The sequence below is a fragment of the Ischnura elegans genome, chromosome 7 (genome assembly GCF_921293095.1).
Source record: "Ischnura elegans chromosome 7, ioIscEleg1.1, whole genome shotgun sequence".
Classification (NCBI taxonomy): domain Eukaryota; kingdom Metazoa; phylum Arthropoda; class Insecta; order Odonata; family Coenagrionidae; genus Ischnura; species Ischnura elegans.
The window spans coordinates 23,557,984-23,580,368 of record NC_060252.1 but is presented as its reverse complement, the minus strand read 5'-3'; the positions used below and the strand labels follow the sequence as shown (position 1 = coordinate 23,580,368).

At 39.9% G+C, this 22,385-nt stretch overlaps 1 protein-coding gene across 1 annotated transcript in view; it reads left to right on the top strand.

Annotated features, from left to right (window-relative positions):
* Positions 1 to 22,385, top strand: part of LOC124162398 (lipase 3-like) — a 40,610-nt gene that overhangs the window by 12,584 nt on the left and 5,641 nt on the right. The window contains exons 2-5 of the mRNA XM_046538922.1: positions 12,728 to 12,938; positions 16,533 to 16,647; positions 18,263 to 18,506; positions 20,438 to 20,596. Of these exons, the coding sequence (XP_046394878.1) occupies positions 12,728 to 12,938; positions 16,533 to 16,647; positions 18,263 to 18,506; positions 20,438 to 20,596 (729 nt within the window). The remainder of the gene's footprint in view (positions 1 to 12,727; positions 12,939 to 16,532; positions 16,648 to 18,262; positions 18,507 to 20,437; positions 20,597 to 22,385) is intronic.

The window sequence follows — 22,385 nt, the reverse complement described above, 5'->3', positions numbered from 1 at the left end:
ATCGTCAATTTCTATGTGTACTAAATTTTCTATTCCTTTCACAGCATATTATTGAAAAATTGAAAAGAAAACTATCCAGATCATCAGTTTAACGGAAAAACATGCTTGCGTACGTTTCGAAATAACATCAGTGGCGAAAGAATTAACAGAAGAATGGAAGAAGATGAAAATCGCGTTTGAATAGTTGAAATTTGCGATAAAAATGAAATTCCGGCATTCGCATGAAAAACGCGTTAAATTTCGCGTTACGTATCCCATCGTTAGATTCGTCCGAATTTTGTTTGTCCCCACTCGTGTCTAATGTTAAGCCTAGATATTGAACGCTTTTCATCCACTGTGCATGCTGCGTGCGGGCCAATCGGAGGTAAAGCAAGGTCTTCTTGCAATTTTCAAGGCCAGTAACTTCAGAAGAGCGACTTAACCTTCTCTTTCTCTCACTGTCCCCTCGAGTCAAAGCACGGGCCATGGTTGAAAGCGAAAAGGACGTCACGAAGAGGAAGAACCCATGGGCGCCACATAATTAATTAGGCGGCATTCCTTGGAGTAAAACCAGGTAGTTTTTTTATACATGCCAAACGTCTCGGCCAAGGTGAAATCTGGTCAAAATTCAATTTTCTAAAGTTCTTGCGAGAAGCATTGCATGAAATTCGCTTTGAGAAGTTGGCTTGGTGGTGTTATTTGCTAGTAAGCTTGACCGGCAGTCGGGTGATCCGGGTTCGAATACCAGCTAAGCCAAATATTTTTTCATGTGGAACTTCATCCTCGGTGTCATCTACGTCTACATAATACCATGCGAGCCACCTCTAGGGTGTTTGACAGGGGGTGATTAATCACCAGCATGTAGCATGGAATTGGATTCCCACATGCACACCACATAGTCCAAAAATGTCACGCATACTAACAAATTATACTGCCATATGCTGTTAGAAATTTTAAGGTTTTATATTATATTATTATATTATAGGGTTTATCTGGGAATCCAATTGCATGCTGCATGCTGGTGATTAATCACCCCCTGCCAAACACCCTAGAGGTGGTTCCCCGGGTATTTTGTAGACGTAGATGTAGATGACACCTTGGATGAAGTTCATGCATTAAGTTTTACATAAGTTAGTGGGATACACTACAAGTCATCTAACTATTTATCAGTTCAATCGCTGCCGTTATAATCTCTTATTGATCGTGGAATCTGTCTGTTTTACAGTCTATCTCTCTAATTTTATTTATATGGTCTGATCTTCCGTAGTATGTTGGCGTCCGTAAGATATGGCTAACTTCGTTAGAAAAGACACTGCTCTTCAATATTGCAATCTGAAGTTAGTCGACTTAAAATTAACGCGGAAATCGAACTCATTTTCGCGCGGTTGAATAATCGTCGTGCCTCAGGTTAAATCATTAAATAGGATCGGAAGATAAATTTTCAACCGACCAGTTTAAGGTATGATTTAATTTTTTCACCGTTAAAAATATGCCTGATATTCAAGATGGGAGTCCAATTACTATGGCAGAAACGGTCACATGGATAAGATGCAGCTGCGGTAGATACGCACTTCGTTGAAATTGAGTGGAGTGATTCCTTAATTGTCTCGGTGTTTTTACCGGAGTGCACTTATCAATACCATACTATTTGCATATCATTTTATTATTATGAGATGTTTTCTTTGCAGATTTAATATTTTTGTCACTAATATTGCATAAGGGGATCCTCAATTATTCCTCTAAATGTGTTTTGCCATTCACCGCGCATTTAAATAGGTTTACAAAAGTCGCCACTCGCGTTGCTGGCGGACAAATTATCCGAAATTCACGGGGAAATAAGCTATAATTAGGTATATAAACCGAAGTTTACTTTCATGATTGTGTGATTTATTAAATTCATTACTTTTCAATGTTATTCCTCGCAATAGGGTGGTTTCCTTCATCAAAGAAAACGAAAGGCATTGATTGCGATTCCATTCCCACCATTAGTGTATTCATAATATACAAATTATTTGGTTTTAGAAATACCGGTTTAGACGAATGGCAGTGGTCAATTTTAAGCTCATTTGAAAAAGGCCAGATTGGCGCCCATGCGATGCCACTCCACGTGACGTCACAGAGACCTAGTTTCTATACGAGTAGATAAGAGTTTTACATCTTCTGAGATTACCAATGCATGCATGAGGCACAGAGCTGAGGGAAACATCTCTAAATAATCACCTGTTAAAACTGGCTAAGGTCGGAAAGTTTTCTTCGTTTGATAAGGTATTGATAATCCTTATTTAAGCCAAGCGCTACCAGCAGGATACTCTGCTACCTGCTAGCAGCCTGACTCGTATAAGCGGCGCTCATAACCTCGCACCAAGGAGGCCTCACACGGCGTTAGCTGGAAGCAGAATGATGTCACACGGGCTTTCCCCAGCATTCATACGTAGCCGTCACGTTTTCGCGTGCTTGAAAATTTTCACTTTTCATTTAATCGCGAAAAATAGATATCGTCATTTAAAAATGTAGATGCGTGTAATACGTACTCAAGGAGTAATAATGTTTCGATTTATGCAGTAAAAAATAATAGGAAACCACCCTATTACGAACATTATAATGTAAAATATTAAAAAAAAAATGGATCGCATTGCACTTATCACCGCGTCGCGGACATTTTCGAAAGCCATTTAAAATGCAACCGCAGTGACTACATAAATCAATCTTCAATGGGATGGAATTGGGACTCCTCAATGCAGTCCCTTTGGTTTGTGTTAACGAAACACAGGTGTAAACCGCATGAAAAAATTAACTACTACACTGCATGTTCCAAATGTCTACACTAAATTTCCATGAGATTCAAAGTCGAACGAACACCACGCTGATGTTAGATAATGCCCGAAGCCCTATATCATTCCTCTGCATTACTAATAGCAAACTGCCTAACGAACTGCATAGAAATTTGAAATTGATTTGAGTTTTTTACTTAACAACATCGATTTTTTTCCTAGAGTTGACTTCTCAATTCAGTATTACTAGGGATACGTGAAAATCGCACTTTCATTTTTTTATCGCACTTTCAATAACAGTTTATCGCATTTTGTAGCGTCTATTTTTTATTTTCATAATGAGGTAGATGACGATCAAATGTAGTGAAACACAGTTATATGACAAAATACAGAATATTTTAAATAATAGGGTGGTTTCCTATTATTTTTTTATTGCCTAAATCGAAAGATTATTACTCCTGGAGTACGTATTTCACGCTTTTAGATTTTTAAATGGCGATATCTATTTTTCGCGATTAAATGAAAAGTGAAAAATTTCAAGCGCGCAAAAACGCAACGCGTAAGTAGGAATGATGGGAAAAAGTCCGTGGACGCATTTCTGGTTCCCCCTCCCGCCTTGTGAGGTGACCTTGATCGAGGATCTGAGCGCTGATAGGACGCAGGATGCTAGTGGGTAGCTGAGTACCTTGCTGGCTGGTAGCGCTTGGCTTAAAAAAGGTTTATTGATACCTTATCAAACAAAGAAAACTTTCCGACCTTAGCCAGTTTTAATAGGTGATTATTAAGACATTTATCCCTGAGCTCTGTGCCTCATGCATGCATTGGTAACCTCAGACGATGTATAACTCCTATCCTCTCGTGTAGAAACTAGGTCCCTGTGACGTCACGTGGAGTGGAATCGCATGGGCGCCAATCTGGCCTTTTTCAAATGAGGATAAAATTTGACTCTTGCCATTCGTCTAAACCGGTATTTCAAAAACCAAATAATTTGTGTATTATGCATACACTAATGGTGGGTAACGAATCGCAATCAATGCCTTTCGTTTTCTTTGATGAAGGAAACTACCCTATTACGTTGTAGAACAATGATACATTAAGGAATAAGACATATAGTGGCGGAGGTGTAGCTTGCCCGCTCCCACTTGTAGTTCATGGCCACATAGAGTCCCAGCCAACTAGCAGCTGGCCTGTCGCTCACATGCTTTAAGCGGTGAGTGTCAGCGGAGAATTTAAAATACGCTCCTCACAAAATGTACGAATCTTGCCGTCGAAAAGGCAAATTTCCAAAAAATATCATTTAAGTCCAGTCATCGCATCTATGTCCCATTTATTTGCGCACATCGCATTTGAGATTTTCACGCATCTCTAAGTATTACATATATCCATGTTTTATTCATTCTAAGATGTCTTTTTTGGAAAGCGACTGGTCGAGCGTAAGTGATACCGAGTGATACGTCCTGTCAATGGCGTAGCTAAAAGAATGCTTTGAAGGAGGAATGGGATGGCCTGGGGTACCGACCCCCCCCCCCCCCTCCACCAAAGAACGTGGAGGTCCGGGAAAATTTTTGAAAAATGACTTGCCCGGAAATACATTTTACATTATTTTGGCACTTAAATTTTTACTTTAAGCAGATGCAGTTATCATAAGTCAAAACAAGACAATAGTTTAAAATTTTTTTTAAATTTCTCTGAGGCTTTGTAGGGGGGTCTATCCCCTCATCCCCCCATAGTTACGCCGCTGCGTAAGGCGGGCCAGGCATGCGGCAGGCGAAGGAATTATGTCGAACACGTTTACACACCTACTACGCTCACCGTTAGGAGAGGAAGTCTGTCGGGCGCGTGAATGAACTCCTCCCAAACACCGCACACAATGGAAGGATGACTTGTCAGTGACGAAGGTTCTGCCCGCTGCCTATTAATGAGGGCCCGTGAATGGAATGGGACATGCGTGTCTACATTGAAATTCAACGCCAAAAGTGACGCCAAGGTCAAGGGGTTTTGGTGAACTTGACACCGGAGTCTTCGTGCAGATATTAATAATACATGCATCGTGAGGGCGCCCTTTCGAATAACGTGTCACGTTAGAATGAAGGGTGAAATAGCCTTTGAAATTATCTTGAATCGCGTGCATTGGAAATTTACCTCGCTGCTATAAGTCAATGGTGAAGTAACTGAGAGTTAGAATTAAAGCTTGAAAAGTGAATGATGATGAATTTTTGGGATAAGGATATATCTTCAAGAAGGAGAGAGACTGCTAACGGGATTCAAATATCAAATGCCGAGTCTTTAAAATACTTGCAATTAGAGGTCAGCATTGCTATATGTTTCTATGGTCTTGTATGTTTATTGGCAGATAACCTTAATGAGTAGTTCGCAAGTTTTGCCTTTGCATGAATGTGGTATAATAATTTGTTTGTATGCGTGACGTTTTTGTACCGTGTGGTGTGCATGTGAAGGTCCAATTGCATGCTGGTGATTGATCACCCCCTGCCAAACATCTTTGAGGTGGCTCGAGGGGAATTATGTAGATGGAGATGAATAGATTCCTCACATCGCTGCATGGCCATAACAACCTCTGTAAAAAAAATCCATAAAAGTGTACCAATAAAACCGGAGTTCGATCATCTACAACTATCCGCCAAAATTAGTAGCTCCCTTAGACAAGGAAGGTGGGCGACTAAGAACCGGCTACTAAGATAGTAGCATACTAAGCTTAGTAGCCTTTACTAACGATCTATGAATACCATTTTTCTAGTATGCTACTACTTAAAACGCCACTTGGGCGTTAGTAGCTTACTAAGGAAACGGTGAATACGGCCGTAAGGCTCTTCAAAAGAAGAAGAAAGACCGAAACCCATCCTTACAGCCATACTTCCCTGTCTACGGTGTCCGGGAAAATTTCAAGGATCCTCCAAAAACACGGTGTTGAAACCGTCTTCCGATCATGCTCTAAACTCAGAGACCTTTTTGTTTAAGCCAAGGATCCTTGTGGTTTTGAAACTCCAGGGGTCTACCGAATTCCTTGCGAGTGTGGGCAGGTGTACGTTTTGGAAACGGGGAGAACCATTAATACCAGGATCAAAGAACATAAGAGGCACCTAAGGATATGCCAACCGGAAAAATCCGCGGTTGAAGAACACGCCATTGAATACAACCATAGGGTGAAGTGGCACCGCGTGAAAATCTATGCCGTGAGACTAAATTCTGGGAAAGACTGGTAAAGGAATCCATCGAGATCCGGGAGAGAGATCCACCGAGATTTTGCATCAAAATGTTTTGACCAAAAATTTTGATGCAAAAATTTTGATGCAAATTTGACCGTGGGACACCGGCTTAAAGAATATTCCGTCTTCGAACTGCCATAACTGGTGGAACAATTCAGCACAGCATACGGCTACGGTATCCCTCCGAAAGAGGTTAATAATCGGTATTTTTACAAAATTATAACGATTTTTATGTTCAATAGAAAAAACGAACTATACTATAGCGGTAAATAACCTCAGTAGCCCGCTCAATCTTCAAATAAGAGTTTTGAACACATGTGCTCTCAAGGGAAATTGAGGCTGAATCATATGCTCAGGGCTCTTAAGCTTGGGCTTTTCTACTGGTGGCGCTCCCCTTTCCTCCACCCGGCTGCGTGCCCGACTGTGTAAGTTGTGTTGGGATGTGCTTCAAAACCAATCCTCGGTTTACTGACCCCTACGGGAGTTTGTATCGTGTTTCAGCTTCTGAGTTGTATGATATCGATGGCGTTGAGAGGGAAGTTGGTGGGCGTTGAACTTGGGATGATGGGTACCCGCACCACCGACTGCATCCTCTGCTCCCTTGCATCCAGAGTGGGTGCAATGAGGCACACGTCCTCATTCGCCGAGATCCCTACCTCCCGTCACTCCAGGCACTCCACCTCAATCACTGGAACCATTTCACTTTCGATTCATTGAGAATCACGAGAACGAAGTGATTCATCACTCTGGTGACTTGATTAATAAAGATCGAATCTTTGAAAAGAACGACTTGCCTGGTCTCTAGTCTGAAAGTTGTACAGTGGTGCTGAGGTGCCGAAAATGAGGCAAAATAAGACGCCGAAAATAAGGCCCAAAAATGAACTTACCTTCCAACAATTTGATGGGAAAGAGGTTTTGGGAAAATCCGTGTTACTTCTAGTAGTGATAGTGACGAGTCCGTGGGAATTCAATGGTGGGAATAGGCCAGTCTGAAAGTGAGCGCACTCGGGAATGTTTTCACAGTGCTTTGATAAATAAGTCTCCTCTTCAGAAGGCTATATCACCACTGCAATTAATTCTATTTGAGTTTGGTTATCTGGAAATATAAAAATAAGTCACATTTAAAATTTAATGATGTCTCCATTCTTCTCGGTTTCACCGCGTGGATTTTCTTTGCGACGCAGTTTCTCCGGTATTCCAACCGGCGTCTTCAGGTCGATGTCGGGATTCAATTTTTGGTGACTTTTATAGTGCATTCTTGGCGCCAATGTTTCATGCTGGAGGCTGATTGGTCCTCCTCCTTTTTTCTCGTATGACCCTCTTTCACGAGTTGTGGAGAGGGTTGCGGTCTTTTCCTTTCATGTTTTCAGGTGTCTTGAATATTTCGAAAGCCTCCTTTACTAGCCTGGGATAATATCTATTTTCTTTTGCAACAACTGTTGCTTCGTCAAGAGGGTCATACGAGAAAAAAGCAGGGGGACCAATCAGCCTCCAGCATTTAAAATTGGCCCCAAGAGTGCACTATATAAGTCACCAAAAATTGAATCCCGACATCGACCTGAAGACGCCGGTTGGAATACCGGAGAAACTGTCGTCGCAAAGAAAATCCACGCGGTGAAACCCAGAAGCATGGAGACATCTTCTAGACAACGCCGTGGAAAACTACGCATCAACTTTAAAATTTAATGTTAAAATAAGCGTAATTTTCTTGTGCATAACTTTTTACGAAAAAAAGAATAGCGTACAGGACTGAAAGAGAAATTTAATCAGTTGGGAAAAGTTGCCGAACAATTTTTCCTTCATCTTACTTTGCAAAGAGAACTAATTTAGGTAAATCTCCAATGTTCATGAATTTCAGAAGTTTTCGGAAATAATGTTAGAAAAATGAAGGCAAACTCTAGCATAGCTCCTGCTTATGGTGTACTTTGCCTTGCGAGAAAAAAATGTTTTGGCACAAAAATAATTCATTGAACAAATCTTCAAAACTGGGAAGACTTTCCCGGCTACAAAATTTTGGAAATACTTGAATACGATTTCAGATTTTTTGGTGTTCTCAAAATATTTATTTATTTTTTTAAATTTCCGAGGCCGTATATGGCATCGGCGACCTCTAAAACCAAATATGTCCTTTTCTTTAGTTCCGATTGGTTTCACGCCGTGCCGCACTTTTGATCATTCTGGACCACTTTGCGTCAATTAAATCGTGCCACAAACGTTTTAAATGTATTTAAAGGTAGGGTGCCATAATCCCTGGAAATAAATCGTGGACATAATCCGGGTTACCACTCCGCCGAAAAAATAACTGTCGTTAATTACGAAAGTAAGTCCAAGCATTAACGCTGTCAGCATTATTAGCGAATGGAATTGCTATAAAATAACTGGAATATTTCATTGTCAATTCCATATTTAATTCTTTGCTTAGCGATGATTAACATCAATAAGTAGATAATTACTGTGGCGCTCCTTATATATTGGAATCAAAAGGTTAAGACATGTTACTCCCGTCCCGTCTAATTTCGATTCTGCGCCGTGAAAATAATTGCGTGGTCGTCTTTATTTTTCTGTTTCAAGAACGTAGATTCTTCTTTGTACAGAATGCCCTCTTCGCCTGTGTTACGTCATTCATAGAACGATAAACACATCGCCTCTCATTCTGATGTACTGCGAAACAAATCGCATGGTCGTCTTCATTTTTTCTCGTCTTTAACACCAGAAGTGTGGACGTTTTCACATAGCGTTTAGCGCGGCTGGGGTCATTTTAACCCCTTATTATTTATCTCTTTTACAAGTAGTTTTCGCTCATATATTTTTAAGTTATAAGCTTTAGGCTTTGGGCCTACAATTGCTTCATACATCTGCGTATTACATAGGGTATGAAAACGAAAATATTAGCTTTTTTTCCTTGAATGACTTTTCCTCACTGTGTTGATTAAGATCGCGGTATATTTTTGGTAAAAATGAGAGCACGCTTAGCGTCATTGGAACATTTTTTTATTCACAAGTCATTAAAGGAGACGTTTGGTTGGGCAATGAGGAACAAAAACAACCAGCATTACAAGGCGAGAAAAATTATTCAATTTTCCCTACAGAGAGCTTAAATAAAATTTTCGCCGGGAGATAGTGGATAAGGGTTTAGTAATTAATACTGTCAAAAGGATCATTTACACTCCTTCCGCGCTTCTAGAGTTAAATACTATTACTGAAGACTTTGCGAACATAAACTACCTGTAAAATATTGTGCATGACTTCCCTTTCATATAATATCAATGCCCTGATTCATTACGCGTGTGTTTGTAGTTTCTTTCAATATAAAGTTTTTTTACTTCTTTTCCTAAGATTCCTGTTAATATGTTGAATATGTTACAGTGATATAGCGCCGTGAAACTTGAAAACGAGTCTTCGCGCAATGACATGTTTTCGCGCTGCATGCAAGACGAATTGTCAAATGGGCATTTAAAATGTTTTTAAATTCAATTAAACGCTTCTTTAAATGCTAACTTACGCTGAGAAACCTTTTGTAGGAAAAGAATTTTAAAATTGATACGTTGTTAACTGAGATATTAAGCACTGAATTATCCGAAATTACATTTTTCGCGTGATCGGGAATTGGGATTTGATTGTAGTGACGTTCAATTCCTTGAGATTTTGACACTTACAAGCACGTCCTCTATTTCACTCGGTCGATCCATTTGATATTCACCATTCACCACATTTCGAAAGCATTTCCGTTTTGAAATATCTTCTCGACTCCGAAATATTTTATTCTTGCGTATTTCCAGATCTGAGTTACTTCCTTCTTATATCGCTTGAATTCAGCCACTCCATCATCTTTTTTGTTATCGTGAGCGTTTTTTTATGCTGAGACATGTGCTTGCGTAGACTGATGTCATCGCCATAATGGTATTATTTTAGCTTCATTTTATCGGTCTGTGGTCACCTTCGTCTTCATCAACTCCGATCTCATGAGTCAATGCATCCGCGTCCGAAGTTCGTTTTTTCGCCGTCATATACTGTGGTAATGAAAAGCGATAAGGCACTCTTCTCCTTCAACTGAATGAATGGGCTTCTAAGATTAACTCATGAATCGTCCAATGAGTCATTCATTGCTCGAGGCAATGACGATATACGACACGAATGAACCGTTCCCACTGGTGTGGGAACTGGACTTATGAGTGAGCCGTTACTCGCGCGCCGTAGGTCACTTATTGGAATTCTTAACAATAAATTTTATTGGACTAACAATGTCAAAATTAACCAATGATAACAATGATACTTATAACCAACTAACCAATGCATATTATCCTCAACAATGCCAGAATTTGACGAAATCTCTGGCGCAGTCCGAATGTGAGCCCAAATGCGGAAATTCAGAATAACCCCCACAGTGAGGGTGTGATAAGCAGTATTTTGAATTATTTCGATCGATTTTTATTCCAAAAGGTCGATTCCGATTGATTGCAATGCAGTCGAAAGTTGTTTTGTTTGAAAATTTTCACTCCTATGACAATGTGAGCCATCGTATTCCGTCGCCAGAGTGGACATTTATAACGCAAATTTTTAAACACAATAATTTCGATCGCATGGCAACCAATCGGAATCAACCGTTCGGGATGTAAGCCGCTCGGCATAATTCCAACAGTGTAAAGCACACCCCACCCACAGAGCACAAGATTTCGGGATTCCAAAAAAAAACTCAATTTCAGCTTTTAGTCCTCACGATAAATTCATTTTTTCCTATTTCCGTGTACCAATTCGGAATCAGCGACCTCAAAAACTTATAATCGCAGTACTTTGGTTTCGATAGTGTACCCTGGTGCACTTTTCTGCATTATGGACCGCTGTGCGGACCGGCGTGATATATCGTGTGTCGTTTGTTATTGTTGGCGGTGGGGGCAGGGGGGAATTGGCGCGCACGCGAGCGACCGCAGCGTCACGGAGAGTGTCTATCGTGTCTATGTAGTGACGCTGCGTGCGATAATCGTTTTGTAAGCCCATGACGAGTGGCGCGAGGACTGTAGGAAGGAAGCTGTGGTGATAGGGAAGGTTAAAAGGTCGTCTCTGGAATGAAAACAGTCTGCCTGAGTCACGTCGCGTCGTCATGGCAGCGGGGTAGAAGCAATAATGTCATAACACACCCCGATCGAGCCGATAACACCTTCGCTATCTTGAAAAAAGAAAACGGAAGGTCGGCTCTCTTTGACCGTCATTTATTTCAACATTTATCGATGCACAATTATTATTATATTTTGGACTTTCTGAACCAACCAACCAACAGGAATAACTCTGTACACTTCCATAGGATTATTTTATTTCACGACATAGGTTTCGTAACCTGACGATGTAGGCTGTAAGACGAAAATATGGTGGTGAAAGAAAATAATCCGGTGGAATTGCACAAAATTGTTCACGTGGGTTATAAATGAAATATAGATTCCAAAAAGTTATGCCGGGAACCATCGTATTTGTATTCGTTCGTGAATTTCATATTTCTATTGCATAATATTTACCTATTCGTTTTTTGACATTTTTCTGTGTCATTATTTCATTATATTAATTTTTTCCCAATTGTTCTTCCAATAGAATTGTGTTTACTTTACTGTAATATTTAAACTAATCCAACTCAATGCATCGATGAATTTTTTTACGGGCTTCCGTCCGGGTCAGGCTCACTATCTCCGCCGACGTTTCGATGGAATACTTTTCTACCGACATAAGGACTCAGAACTCCAGGAAAATATCAAATCCTTATTAACTCCGAGAAGCTAACATGAAAGATAAGCTCATGTTGTCCCAGCGCCTACCTTGCGATTTGCCATCACCCACGGTTAAAGGAGGTTTGACATTGAGATTGTGGCCAGGGGGACTGTGGATATATGAGAAACATTTTAACTTGCGATTGTAATCGTATTTTATTGCCATAAATACGCTGCGGTACTGTTAAAAAAGTATCGGAGAATCAATCAGTGTGTGCTTATCATAAAGAAATGTATTTTGAAACCTCCTTCTTGAGTTCAGTTCGTCATAATATTCTCCACACGTCTACTTAAAGACCTGTTTATCGGAAAATCTTAGCATTAAAGTATCCATATCAAGCACAAGTGCGTCAATTACAGCGTTCATAGAACGAATCAGTGGCGTAACTAGGACTATGATTTGGGGGGGGGGGGGGGGGGGATAGCCTGGAGTGGCAATCCCCCACCCCCGTTGGGGAAAATTTTTGAAAAATAATATGCATTTCACATCATTTTCGCACTGCAGACGCAGTTATTAAATGTCAAAACTAAACAATAATTTTAAATATTCTTTTTATATCTCTTCTTTCTTTTAAATTTTCTGTGTTTCGTAATCAATCGAACGGTCTGTCGTTCCTCTTTTGTTTATACCAATACCATTTGCAGTTGAAAGATTCTTAAACGGGCCTTACATAAAAGATAGGTTGGTAGTAATGATTTTTTTCATTATTTGTAATCGCGATAACGTTTTAATTTTGTTTACGTTCATTTTTCTGTTTATTTCTGCTTTAAATATTCTATTTATTTATTTCTATTCTATTTATTTGTGAATTACCAAACCAGTTTGATAGAATTTATCAAACTGGTTTGGTAATTTTTACTGAAATTTTCAATGTGCCATATGAACCGAAAAGTTTGATAAATTTCATCAGAATTCGATAGTACTAACTAAACTTTTTTTCCGTGAGGAATGGGGAACTGGTTGATTGAAGTATCCTGAATGTTTTGGTTTTGTTTTCAGCCGAACATCTTGGCCAAGTACGGTTACCCTGCGGAGTCGCACGTGGTGAGGACGGACGACGGATATCTGCTGACGATGCACCGAGTGCCCTACTCGCCCAAGTCTCCGAGGCGGAGGACGGCCGGAGGCAAGAAACCCGTCGTCTTCCTTCAGCACGGTCTCCTCGGAAGCTCTGCCGACTGGATATTCGCCGGCGTCGGCAAGGGGCTCGGTAAGGGGAATCCAAAGACTCCCGAATCAGGGGGGGGGGTTGGTTGATTGGGGGCCCTCGGCTGGGGCTCATGAGGAGGCCCCCCTTTCCGGGAGTATCGGGGGTCCTTCTAAGAAATTGCATGCCCGGAAATGTATTTTAAAGCTATTCTGGCTCATAAATACTATTTTAAATTAAATTAAAGAAATTTCGTACAAAAATAACCTGGAAAGTGAGAATTCCTCACCTTATAAAATTAAGTAATTTATTATGTTTCTATTATTTATGTAGCGGATTTATTCCTGGAAATTGCACTGAAATATAAAAAAAACTCTAAAATAACCATTTCAAAAAAGTTTTAGATTTTATTTCATCTTCTGACACCTTTATTTTATTTTTTATACAAAACTTTAATCTCAGCATGCTGTAAATAAAGCAGCGAATGAAAACTTAGAATTTTATAGTTGGAAAAAAAACTTTAGTTCAAGTAATCTACTTATTTATACACGCCTTAAGATAGACGGTAGCGTTGTGGGGGGTCCCCCTGACCTCAGGGCCCTCGGCGATCGCCGACCATCCGACCTGGCCAGACCGCCCTGATCCGAATATATGTGTCTTGCAATGTCCACGATTTGGAACTTAGGAAAGGGGATTATACCAAAAATACGGATCGAAAATGAATAAAAGTAACTACTACGATCCAAATTTTTACGCTAATTTTCCCATTAATTCAAAGTCGACCAAACCTCTGGCTAAATTTTCCGTTAATTTCACCAGATTTTTCAGACCCTGAATCGCATTTAATGGAAAAAAAATTCTCAGATGGATGGGAAAGATAATTTCCGACGAAAAAAATCGTCCTCATGCTGCACGCCATCTACGATGCTTGCGATTATGCAGAATTTACGGAAGGTGAGATAAGAATTGCACGATGCTGGAAATCCTTGAACTCGCTAGTACCGTTGGACTTGTGTATCTTGTGATTTATCATTCTTAGGTCACGAGTCAGCGAACCGTATGCGACCACAGATGTACGTTCCGCGAAATTCTTTTTACTTTAATCGAAATTTTAACTCTGTCAGAAGTGAGTGTGTTCATTGATCGAATGTAGTAAAATTGTTACGATGTTATTTGCGAAAAAAATCTCTTAAAAACTGGAGTACTTTGGGTCGAAAATTTATGCCAAAAATTAAGTGGCGCCACAATCACTATCGTTGAGATATCAGCTGCGTATCACGTGTTCCATTTTTCTAAGTTCTTCTTGCGACGATGGATATAACGCGCAAGAATGTTAACAGTGAGATCATTGAATATAGTCAATCGATTTCGCAAATCTTATAAAAAATGAAGCTTTTGTTTTCTACCAAAATGCTCTCTCTCTCTCTCCAACTCACTTTTCACAATTTCACTACGGGCTTTCAATTAATTTGTTTGCGTAGTATGGTAACGTAGGGAATAGAAGGACATTTGTTTACTATTCACTCTAATTACAGGGTATTGAGAACGCATTCTTTCGTACTTTCTTTCACTTCTATTTTTTTACTTTATTTTCCTTTAGCCGTAGACGTCAGTGATCTCGTTTAATACCTTCATTCGTATGGACTTGGAATGACTGCAGTTGAGGAAATTATAATTGGCCCACAAGCACAAGTGGCGCCACTATATTTGTTGGGAAACTATATTGACTCATACTAACTTGATGCGTTTCACGTATTCTCAGTGATTTAACCCGAAGCTTCGAGTTGGTGACGATTAACTCGCTTAGAACTTATTTGAAATTTTTGCGTATTAGTTTATACTTAGATTCCATTTTTTATGTTTGGGACACAGGAAAATTCTATACAAGGTGTATTTTGTTCACCCTGAAAATACCAAGATGATCCCCATTATACTAATATAAATTCGTGGCTGGTAAGACGATGGAACACGAATAATAGATAAAAGGATCCTCAAGTTGGCCTCCAAATGTTTTTTCAATTACTGCGTAATTAAATGGGTTTACAAAAGTAACCAATCGTGTCACTTACGGGCAAAGCGATCCGAATGTCATGGATAGAGATGCGTGAAAATCGCAAATGCGATAAATGCGATATAAATGCGATGCGCGCAAATAAATGCGAAATAGATGCGATGACTGGACTTTTAAGATATTTCTACGCAAATTTGCCTTTTCGACGGAAAAATTCGTATATTTTGTGACGAACGCAGTTTAAATGCTCCGATGACACTCACTACTTAAAGCATGTGAGCGACTGGCCAGCTGCTAGTGTGCTGGGACTCTACGAGGCCGCGAACTACAAGTGGGCGCGGGCAAGCTACGCCTCCGCCACTATATGTTTTATCCCTTGATTTATTATTGTTCTACAACATAATTATTTAAAATATTCTGTATTTTGTCATATAACTGCGTTTCACTACATTTCATCGTCATCTACCTCATGATGAAAATAGAAAATAGACTACAAAATGCGATAAACTGTTATTGAAAGTGCGATAAAATAAAAATGAAAGAGCGATTTTCACATATCTCTAATCATGTATAAAGAAGCTAAAATCGAAGCTGTTTACCAAAATTGGTATTCCTCATGATGTTATCTATCATATTGGGGAACTTCTTGATGAAATTCTGAGCTTCAATTTCTCTCACCTGTAAATACTAAATATTGGAGAAAGTGGGTTCGAGAACCCACTTCCCCCACCAAAAAGGGAAGAAGCCATTAGCATACGCTAAACTTCCATGCATCTCCGGGGTCACCGATTGAATCGCTAGAATCCTTCAAAAAGGCAACATCAAGACTCGCTTCTGCACGGTGTAGAAAATTCAAAATATCCTACCTTCACCGAAGGATAGCCATCCTCCCCATCAATCCATGGGAGTGTATGAGGTTCCCTGCTGCTGCGGCAGAAGCTACGTGGGACAGAGCAAGCTTTCTATCTCCCAAAGGCTTAAAGAGAATGAAAGAGCGTTGAAACTACATCAGTGGGACGCATCTGCGGTCACTGAACATTACGACTCCAGGCCTGGGCATAAAATAATGTTTAACGCTGCACGGGTATTGGCGAAGACGGAAGAATATCATCCGCGTCTTATTCGTGAATCCGTCGAGATAGCGAAAAGGCCAAAAAACTTCTATAGGGAGGAGATGGATATAACCTCAGCCGCATATGGAGAGGGTTCTTGGTTCAATCTAATGACCAACGGCTATCGCCTTCCGTGAAAATTCAAAATCGGGTCAACAATGGGTTAACGAAACCTATATAAGCTCGGGACGAGAACGGTTTCCCTCCCATTCTCTTGAAAACGCTCCAAGTAGGAGGAGCGAAACGTCGAGTAAGAAAATGTTACCCACGCAGCAATTCCCGAAAACAACCACCAACATTTATAAAAGAAGCTGTGAAAATCTTCATACGAAAATTATATAGGAAGATAGATAATGATATGCTCTTTCATTTACCATTTACCAGTAAAATTTTGATCCTAAAAAAATTGTTTGCTCTATATTTTCTCAAAACGGCTAGCACTTACTTTCTGGATATACCTCGTATTGAATATTTTCGCGGTAAATTACTATTTACTAAATTTTGTGATGCTTATGAAGTTTTTGTGATTTTCAGCATACCTGCTTGCGGATGCTGGATACGATGTGTGGCTGGGTAATGTCCGAGGCAACACCTACTCCCGAAGTCACGTGTCGCTCGACTCCAGCCAACCGCAGTTCTGGGATTTCAGGTGAGACGCTGTATTGGTCTACATGTGCACATCTGCATTCCACAAGCTGCTTCAATAGGCGTATGGTAGTGGATGTTAGGACATTAGCAATTAAAAAAAAGAAAGAAATTATGAATTCGAGTGATTTACTTCATGTCCCTCTTAGCATTTATGTGAGTCCTTTATTATTTGGGTGAAAAACGTATTCCTATTCGTTCGGCAAAATATTTCCTTATTGTATCTTATGTGCCGTACCTACAAATAAAGTGAGGTTCTCAAATAATTTTCTTCGTGTCGCTTTGAAAGATTCTGTTTTTATTTTTGAACGTATGCCTTGTCCAACTCCATTTTTATTTATTTTATTTAAATTTACTTCATATTTCTGTCGTTACTTGGGGTCTTGATTGTATTAATTTATATGTTAACGTATGTTTTTCGAGGTTGATGTTTTAGATTCTAGAATTGAAATAGAATTCATTTGTGGACTGAAGAGTGCGAAATTTTCACTGTAAATTGCTTCTTCGAAGGGACGTTGCTATGTGTTATTGATAAAAAGAGGGGGATTTTAAAAAACAAAAGTTTAATAGAGTAGACGTGTAATAAAGAGGCCAATGCCAAATTAAGATTTCAAGGAAGTTTATATTATTTAAGGGATCCCGACGTCATATCTTAATTGCCCTGGGAACATAAGCCTAAAACGTATCTCCGAGACTCTAGCGTGTCCCAGCCTGATTTGTTTTAAAGCTGTGTAGCGCTTTGTTCATAGCAGTTTTCGAAGAACCTCTCACTTTCCTTTTGTATTTAATTGGATTCAAGGATTAAATCTCTCCCTACCGGAACCAATATGCTCTCTGCGAATAGGGTGGTTTCCTATTATTTTTTTATTGCCTAAATCGAAAGATTATTACTCTTGGAGTATGTATTTCACGCTCTTAGAATTTTAAATGACGATATCTATTTTTCGCGATTAGCGAAAAGTGAAAATTTTCAAATGCGCGAAAACACGACGGCTAAGTATGAATGCCGGGAAAACTCCCGTGTGACGTCGTTCTGATTCCCGCTGCCGCAAGTGAGGTGACCTTAACGCGAGGATCTGTGCGCCGCTGCGATGCAGGCTCCTAGCAGGTAGCAGAGTACCCTGCTAACAGGTAGCGCTTGGCTTAAACAAGGGATTATTGATACCCTATCAAACGAAGGAAACTTTTCGACTATAGGCAGTTTTAATAGGTGATTATTAAGAGATGTTTCCCTGAGCTCTGTACCTCATGCTTGCATTGGTAATCTCAGACGATGTAAAACTCCTCTCTACTCGTATACAAACTAGGTCCCTGTGACGTCACGTGGAGTGGAATCGTATGGGCGCCAATCTGGCCTTTTTCAAATGAGGTTAAAATTGACCATTAACATTCGTCTAAAGTAAACTGGGATTTCTTTAAACAAATAATTTGTATATAATGAATACACTAATGGTGGGTAACGAATCGAAATCAATGCCTTTCGTTTTCTTTGATGAAGGAAACTACCCTATTCAGTTTGTGGACTGAAGAGTGCGAAATAGCACCTCTTTTTCACTCGATCGAGAATCCTACCACACAAAACATTTTTTAATTTCATTTATTCTGTTCTTCGTCCGCAGTTTCCACGAAATGGGCTACCACGATCTGCCGGCGGAAATAGACTACGTCTTGGAGACTACTGAGCAGCGCGATCTTGTCTATGTGGGCCACTCCATGGGGACGACGATGTTCTACGTGATGATGGCCACCAGACCTGAATTCGGGCCCAAGATCCGCGCCATGTTCAGTCTGGCTCCCGTCATGTACATGGGAAGGGTGAAGAGCCCCATTAGACTGCTCGCCCCATTCGCCGATGACCTCGAAGTAAGTTATCCACGGAGAAGGACCGATTCCGTACCGAGAAATTTCGAGCACATTCGAGGTGTGTTCAGAAAATGACAGGAATTGTAGTTTTTTTTAAATAATATTTATTCGTCTACTTTTATGTTGTTGTCTTCAAAATAGTCCCATTTAGACTCTATGAACTTGTTCTAGCGCTTCTTCCAGTTCTCGAAACAATTATCGAACTATCTCTTTGGTATGGCCTTTAGCTTTGTCAGTGATTTCTTTCCATGTAACCTATGCCTGTAAAACGACGGCCCTTTATAGTTATTTTTATTTTTGGAAATAGTAATAAGTCACACAACGCTACGTCCGGCGAATATTAGAGGCTGGGCCTTCGTTACAGTGTTGCTTTTTGGTCAAAATTTAACAAACAAGCAATGAAGTGTCAGCCGAAAATCGTGGAGCTCATGAAATCACGCCTATACTTAGCGGCTGCCACAGAAAAAGAATTCAATGAATACAGCTGAAAATTTTATCACACTTCAAGGGCATGAATACCAACATAATAAAAAATTAACAATCGGACTCTCCAAACTACCGAGAAATTTAGAAAATTAGATCCCATTATGTTCTGAACACACCTCGTAGACCCATTATTAGTGGAGACCTCGCAGTAAGTTTTCGTGATCGCCAATAATCAAGTTTATAATACCTTGAATTCGAGTTCACTTGATGACGAAGAACGACGATAACTATTGATATCTGAAGATATTTAATAGATTTTAGCTTGACGTCACTGGAGCCCACTTTGCCTCTGACATCAGGTTACTGCTAATGAAAAGATGATTTGTCCAGGCCAGATATGATTACTGGGATAAATAAAGTGGTATCACAACTACCACCATCATTGGCAAGCCATTTTTTTTAAAATTCCAGTTCCAAAAATTGTTCCAATTCAAATGGCTTACTTATGTCGGAAATGTATATTAATTAGGGTCTCCAAAATATTGCAAATTAAATTGCAATGAAAGAGAACTTAGGGGCATTTTCCAAAAGCTCCAATAATCCAGTTAACTTGAAGTCGAGTTCACTTGATGACTAAGGACAACAAACGGAATTTACGAACTATGTACCTTCAACGCAGGAGACATCTACCGGTCATCGACAAGTAAAAAAGAATTATCATTATTTTAATAGTACCCATAGGAGGTACCGAAGTCATTGTTCACTAGATGCCTCCTCATTTGGAGGCAGTTCGTCAATTGTTTAATGAGATCGTTGTCTTACGTCATAAATTGAAATCTAATTGGCGTTAAACAATTGATCGGAGGCGCTTCCGGAAACGCCCTAACCACCCTTTTTTTCGGTATTTACCGCGCAATTGTGACTTTTGAGCAATCCTAAAACCAAAACTAATTGCTTTATCAATTTTATATCATAAAACGTTTGGCTAATACTTTCATGAATGCCATAACAAAATTGAAGACCTGAGTGCTAGACCATATAAAGATCAATTTCCCTAAAAATGAGATTTTCGCGAATATTTGAAGCCACTCCTCCATTTTACCAGCGGACATTGTTATTTTCAACAATGAGTTTCAAATAAATTCGGCAGGCGTTGTTGAAAACTTAATTTCTATCCTCTAAGTGGAAGAACCATTATTTTGATGACATTTTTTTCGAAACTTCTGCACCTTTGGTTATTATCTGGTCCTTATTTTCAAGTATCTATTTTTGAATCTCAACGAGTGTTAAGTTAATTTTGTCAAAGGAAGGAGAGGCTTCGACCCCCCTTTTCCGTCACAAATTAAATCACATCTCTCCCCAGGCGCGGTTTTATTTGTAGTTGCATCTTCAATATGTCCCAGTATCTTCAAGAACGTCCCAGTTGTCTATTGAGAAATATTTTTTAGCATACTATAAGATTGCAATGAAATAGTTGTCATATATATAAATGTTTTCACCATCAGTTCATCGTCCACTTCTTGGGAGCTACCGAGTTCCTGCCGCAGAATAAGATCATCAGATTCCTGTCGAGGTACGGATGCGAACTCTTCACCACGGAGGAGAAGATCTGCGAAAACTCGATATTCGCCATCACAGGATTCGACGACTCGCAATTCAACATGGTGAGTTTAGACATTTAAAGTACGCCGTAAGTGCTGCCCAAATATTTATTCTATCTTCTCCTGCATTGGGCTACATTTCTGTGGCATGGGGTCGTAAGTATGAATTTAATTGTAGCGGATACAGAAAAAACTCGAGGGGGGCCCAAAAAATATCTTGAGTTACCTTCTCTTTTATCCTAATAAAAAATATTCAAGTCGCATGCAGAGTTTAAGAAAATTTTAATTAAATTTATTGCACACATGTGAAAGAAAATGTCATCTTATGATGTAAAAAAGTTATAATTGTGGTTCTGCAATATTTGGCAATACGGGCGAGTCTGCAAGTGGGGGGCGCGCGCCCCCTGCGCCCCTCATCTGTATCCGCCACTGCCTTTCTTAGCGACAATTCCAATCAAGCGACCACCCTTCTCAAAGACCTCTGTCCTGTATTTTACGAAGCCAATCCAAAATTACTGAGTGGAGGAAGGTTCGTGGAGTTTAATATGTTGTGGATGTTGTCTACACAAAGGCAGCATATGGAGTCGTATCGTCACAGAGTAAGAAAAAGAAATGAAATGATTGACTTGAATTTAGTTACGTACTGTTTCTATTAAGTATGGGATCGTCTGTTCTACTTTTATTGTTGCTTCCGCCTCTTAATCAAGTGTTTAATTTTCATTGATTACTTTTCAAAAGCTGTTTATTATTTTTTCAGGTTTCCATATTAATTACATACAATAATGCATTAAGTCTTATCACAACTGATAAGTTCCGTAAAATAATTCTATTTCAATTATGAAATTACGATGGCTGTACAAATAGCAATGATAACCGGACCCCGAGGGAAAAAGTGTCGCGAAGGTTGGCAGCACTGAATACTATCGTGTATCCTATCCGCTTTGCCAACTACTCGCTCTTAGTTTCATGCTGACAGGTGTAGTGATTGAACATTCGTGGCGCTTAATGTAACGTGTCTTTAATATATATTCGCTAAACGCAAGTCGTTCGCACTCCAGCGGATTTCTTGGACGCTCGAGGCATCGCTACAGTGTACCATCCACCGGACAATCAAGATTTGGCTTCTTCAGACTAATGGCTGTTTTATGGACTCAAGTTTCAGAGTTGGGAACGTAGATTCAATAACAATCACGAGGTCTTAAGGCCATTTACACGGTATATGTAATTGCGCAATCTGACGTACGTGCGAAGGCGCAATCAAAATTGCGTCGTGTAAAGCGGTGAATTGCTAGAACACATGCGAGAATGCGTGGATGCGAGACGGCAAAATAGTCCCTATTCTAATTTCGTTCATGTTTTCGCGCAATTCCACGCCAGTTTAGAAATAAATGCAGCTCTAACCTGCGCAAATCCGTGCCCCGTGTAAAGCGGCCTTTAAATTCTGTGGATGCGCGCTGCAAGGAGTTAGGGAAATATGGCGTGGCGCTCGTATTCAAGAAGGGTCGGGAACGATGGAAAAAGTTTATTAGAACAGGGTGGTTTCCTATTATTTTTTTATTGCCTAAATCGAAAGATTATTACTCCTGGAGTACGCACATCACGCACTTAGATTTTAAATGACGATATCTATTTTTCGCGATTAAACGAAGAAAGAAAAATTTCAAGCGCGCGAAAACGCGACGGCTAAGTAGGAATGATGGGAAAAGCTCGTGTGACGTATTTCTGGTTCCATCTATCGCCGTGTGAGGTGACCTTGAAGCGAGGCTTGAGCGCTGATATGACGCAGGCTGCTAGCAGGTAGCTGAGTACTCTGCTAGCAGCAAGGTTAAAATTGAACATTAACATTCGTCTA